Source organism: Gadus macrocephalus, chromosome 23 (genome assembly GCF_031168955.1).
Source record: "Gadus macrocephalus chromosome 23, ASM3116895v1".
NCBI lineage: Eukaryota > Metazoa > Chordata > Actinopteri > Gadiformes > Gadidae > Gadus > Gadus macrocephalus.
The window spans coordinates 11,142,934-11,147,880 of record NC_082404.1 but is presented as its reverse complement, the minus strand read 5'-3'; the positions used below and the strand labels follow the sequence as shown (position 1 = coordinate 11,147,880).

The window sequence follows — 4,947 nt, the reverse complement described above, 5'->3', positions numbered from 1 at the left end:
CATATTGTCTGGTGCGTGTCAATGTACTGTAGACAGTATTAGACGATGTTAGCATTTGTAGTGAAGGTGACACCGAAACCTTGCAAGGCCATGATTCTTTAGGAGAACTGTCAATATGTAGAGGTTAAACACATATTTGACGTGTCAGAAGAAAGCTAAGGTAATATACACATTAGTTATTTTTAGATATACAAAAAATAGGTATTATAAATAGTAAAATTGTATAACAATCGGGTTATATACCACTTGTTTCGAAGGTGAATGTGTAGCGATGTTAAATATCCATCATTAGTGAATAATTGTTTTTATTAGGTCATTTTATTGTTCGCTCTCAGGTCCTTTTCTGTTTTGTTTTTTTATATAAAAAGCCAAATATATTGCCTTCAAATATATTGCTTTGTCAGCTTCTTGCAAATTGTACACACCTGTAGGTTAACAAAATGGGTTTGTCAACGTAAAACCACACACACACACACACACACACACACATTATTGATTGAAGTTTTAAAGAATATGTTTTATTTCATTGCAGATACAGTATGAATTTATTTATTAAATAAACAACATAAAAATGTGGGTGTCTTTTTGCATTGAAAAATGAACAATGAATAGATCACATTGTTGTTACATTCATAAAGAGATAATGACAGGGAAGGGAACAAGCCTATAGCGAAGGAAAATAGATTAATTCTGATAGCTTTCAGATGATTAAAGTTATTGCAGACATAGTGAAACATATTTTCGTAGAGGCACTGTACAGGCATTGTAAAGCATTTGAACGGTGGAGGTAAATAAATTGAGAGATATTATTTGATAAGCTGCACTGGGGGATCACTGCACCATGTAGTAAGGATGGGTGACCACTCTGCATGGACAACCGTGAATTTGCGTGATAATGTAGGTACAAGCCTGGTCAACAATGGAAATTAGGCCGCCTGTCTTTCAACATAACAATCAATTTTAAATTAAATGCAACATGATACAATATCACTTGACAACCGAAGTCAATTTTTCCTTTTCTTCTTCAGCAATAGAAAAAGGTGATAAAAAAGTATATTTTTCTGTAAATGATATGAACACGTATAATACCACTTTTAGTTTTCGCATGATGCATATGTTCCAGGAAGTGACGTCAGCAACTACCGGATGTGTACTCAGTGGACTGGAATCTCAGAAAAAAAAAGCTGTCAAAATATCTCTGGTCTGGGGCACTTCACAGCCACACCAGCCTCTTACGTTGTTATTTATATCGCTCCCCAGTTAGGTTTGCATCAAACCTAATATAATAAGATAGAATGGAAGAAGGCATTTTAACAACGCTGAAGATATTGATAATCGGAGAAAGTGGTGTTGGAAAGTCAAGGTAAGAAGGTTAGCTACCTCCAAGAAGTTGACGTCGTGGCTCTTAATGTCAGCAAAAGCTAAGACTACCCAACAATCTGGTTCAACTTGAACTGATATGAATCAAATAAAAGCTGACATAAACAATAGGAAGGACGCATTGGTTAACAGTCAGGTCGTTATAATGATTTTAGCCCATTTAGGAAGGGTTTGGCCAATAAGCTAACATTACATAGCTTGGTAGCAAGTCTTACTTCATCCTTGGCATCCAGAGAGAGAAGTTATTGGAGAAGGTTGCGACGGTGTGACTTGACCAGACCTTGGAGGGAGGATTGATCTGTTGCCCCATGTTTTCATATTCATATGAAATTAGTACTGTCATAATAGGTCGATGTAGTCCATGGCTACAACATCTGACCCCAAATACTTCTCTTGCAATCAAGTCAAATCCACCACAATAACCCACTTTGCAATATCGTTTTCAGCTAATACAATCCTATAAGTCTGTTTGGATACACAAGCCACCACGAAAGCAGTTGGTTATACCAGTTTTTTCTAGATCTGTGTATGCATGTTTAGTAGTGCTTTCCTGTTGGTTTTTGCCAGTTTCTGAGAAAGGAGCTCTATGTAACAACCACTAACCCGTCTAATGTGATACGATGTGCAGGTCTATTCTATGTCCAAGTCAGCCTTTTGAGCGTGCCATTGCCAATTCATAACCCAACCCTGTGGGTTGGTCACCGTAATATCCGGGGCTGTGGTTTACACGGCATGAAAGAGTGCTTATAGCCAGCCTTAGCCCTGAACCATCACATTTCAGACTATGGTAATGAGCACCCTAGGCATCGGATCTGATGATGCACTCATCTCAATGAAATGCACGCACAGGCATCATTTAAATATTTCAACTGCCTGGAGAAAATAAATACTTGCTTAAAACAATAACAAATCTGATGATGCAACAATATACATTCTGAAAAGGCCATAATATTATTGATTAAAATTACTTTAGATTCTAAACAAAAATTCAATCTTCATTACCAAGATCGTTGAGTTTAACGTGCCAGTAGAAACAATAAACAAATTCCCTGTTACTGCAAATTTAATGTTTATCGCACCATTCTTCCATCTAGCTTTACAGCTGAAATGACTAACATGCTTTATGTGTTAGCTAATTTCTTTAATGATAGTTTGATTCGGATTCCCATGTTATTTCAGACACACACTCATGATGTTTGATCATCCTGCAGCTGGGCTAGCCTTTAGTTGATTTTATACTTTTTTTATACACTATTCCAATCTACTGAAGCCTTCGCATCGTAGGCTTGATGATGTGTACCTGGCAATGGACGCACAGATTTTAATTGACCTACAAAAAGGTACTACGATGCAGACTGCAAACAGTGACACATTGCTCTCACTAAACATCTCTCCTGATGGGCACGATGAAAGCTAGGAGCGTCACGCCGCTCAGTCGTGTCCAGGGGAAATGAGAAAGCCTTCCACGTCATCGACGGTGCAGTGATTAAGGCCTTTGCACTCAATTATTCACAGTCTGCACGTGAACCCAGGGCCACCTGACTTAGAGCAACCGTGTGTGTGTGTGTGTGTGTGTGTGTGTGTGTGTGTGTGTGTGTGTGTGTGTGTGTGTGTGTGTGTGTGTGTGTGTGTGTGTGTGTGTGTGTGTGTGTGTGTGTGTGTGTGTGTGTGTGTGTGTGTGTGTGTGTTTTAATGGGAACCAGAAAGAGTTAATCTAAATGAGGGAGTCTGGGACATACAGGACATTCTAGCTCCACAATCTCCTGGTTGGCCAGGGTTGAGGCCAGGGTTGAGGCAGTGGACACGAGATATCAGAGCCACAGCCTAGCTCCCTAATAAAAGCAATACCCAAGAAAGATAAGAACCGTTAAGAACCTGCCTCTCAAAGATGACTCTTTTTCTCCTCTTTTCATTACAGTCTCCTATTAAGATTCACAGATGACACATTTGATCCAGATCAAACTGCAACAATCGGTGAGTATATGGTACATGTGCCAATACCAGTGCTTTAGGTGCAGCATCGATTGAGAATCTAAAACTTTATGGCAAACGTTTTTTTGCCTAAAGATAATAGCGACCACAGGCTATCTTTTGCTTCAGCCGCCATAGGGTTCACAGTCTCCCAGTGACGTCATTCCAACCCTCCACCATTGTACCGACTTAACAACTCTTTTATCGCACTGGTCAATCACTACCAGCCTGCACACTAGACCCACGTCAACTTACTCACACGTCAAACTCTGTAGTGTTTGCCATAAATATTGGAAAGGCCAGGCCTCTTGTTGTGTGCGTCAATATCTTTTCTGTATTGCAGACGAACTTTGGATCACACAACTTTTTTTTTTGTGACCTAAAGTTGGTCTCCAAAACAGAAAGGATTCTGTGATACAGGCTGTCTGTGTGGAGAGAGCGCCTCTTGAACTACAGCTGTCACCTGCACAACACACTTTTCTACAATCCAGCTGCACATTTTATTATCCCTCATGGGGTAGGGATACATGGAATATAACCAGCCATCAACCTGATGTGCTGAAATAGGGATCCTTACTCCAAGGTTGTGTCATCCATTGTTTGTGTGTCATTGTTTTTTTTTAGGGTAGAATTGGTTCTTGGCGCTCCTTGCAAGCTGGGAAGGTTAACGTGCCCTAAATGTGTCTATTTATGTTTTTAGTTACTGTTCCTGGAAGCCAGAAATAGTCCTCCTGTGGATTCTTATTCATTGATTTTTTTCATTGATTTTGTTTGTGCAGCCAGAGAAGAGCTTTTGTTCTCACTGGCGGTTTGAGAAGCTGCACTCAAGACACACAGTTTGCCAAAAGGCCCATTTAGATCAAAATTCCCCTTGACAGTGATTGATGCTCACTGCTGTTGTCATTTGTCCATCCGGGACTCTATACAAAACAAATGTGTACAGAACTTCTGACAAGTCCGACCCCTAATTGACTTGAGATGAAGTCCCTTCAAAAGGTCTGTAGTAGAAAGCATAACGCTTGTGAAGTGGGAACACAATCAGAGCCCAATCACAATCACAACCCACAATCAGAGATCCGGTGAGGGTGCATTTTGTAATTTCCGAACACAAACCTATGGCTCTGAGACCACTGATTAGCCTTCGAGCTGATTGCTGTAAGGTACTGTAGTGTTTTTTTTATTTGAATTTGTACTCCTTTTACACCCACATCCTTTCTGGATAGGGAGGGTAAGTATCCCTTAGCACCAGTTTTCATTTATAACTCTCCAAAGCCCTTTTAGTGAATTAGCAACGCTCCCATCACATCCTGGGATAACTTCACCCTCAAAGAGCGATCAGGGAGGTGGCTTCGAATGTACAGAACGCCACAAACAGCAGAAGCATAAAAAAAAACATTTTTTCTTCGTTGTAACCGCCGTGCATGTTTCTACGCGAGACGGATACGCAGTGTTGTTGCTCTGTGTGAGCCCGTGTCGTCCTCTCTGTACCACGGCTGTTCCGAGTTTCGTTCTGGAAACGTCCTGTTCCGACGGAGTCGCGCCCCCCCCCCCCCCCCCCCCCCCCCCCCCCCCCCCCCCGACCGCATTGCATGGCCG

General features: G+C 41.1%; 1 protein-coding gene across 2 annotated transcripts in view; it reads left to right on the top strand.

The window, feature by feature from the left end:
* Positions 1–1,140: 1,140 nt before the first annotated feature.
* Positions 1,141–4,947, top strand: part of rab18a (RAB18A, member RAS oncogene family) — a 10,691-nt gene continuing 6,884 nt past the window's right edge. Inside the window, exons 1-2 of one of the 2 annotated variants that reach the window (XM_060044901.1) lie at positions 1,141–1,363; positions 3,299–3,354. In XM_060044901.1, coding sequence (XP_059900884.1) covers positions 1,296–1,363; positions 3,299–3,354 — 124 coding nt within the window. In that variant the 5' untranslated portion in view covers positions 1,141–1,295. The remainder of the gene's footprint in view (positions 1,364–3,298; positions 3,355–4,947) is intronic. The other variant, XM_060044900.1, reaches the window with a different exon arrangement.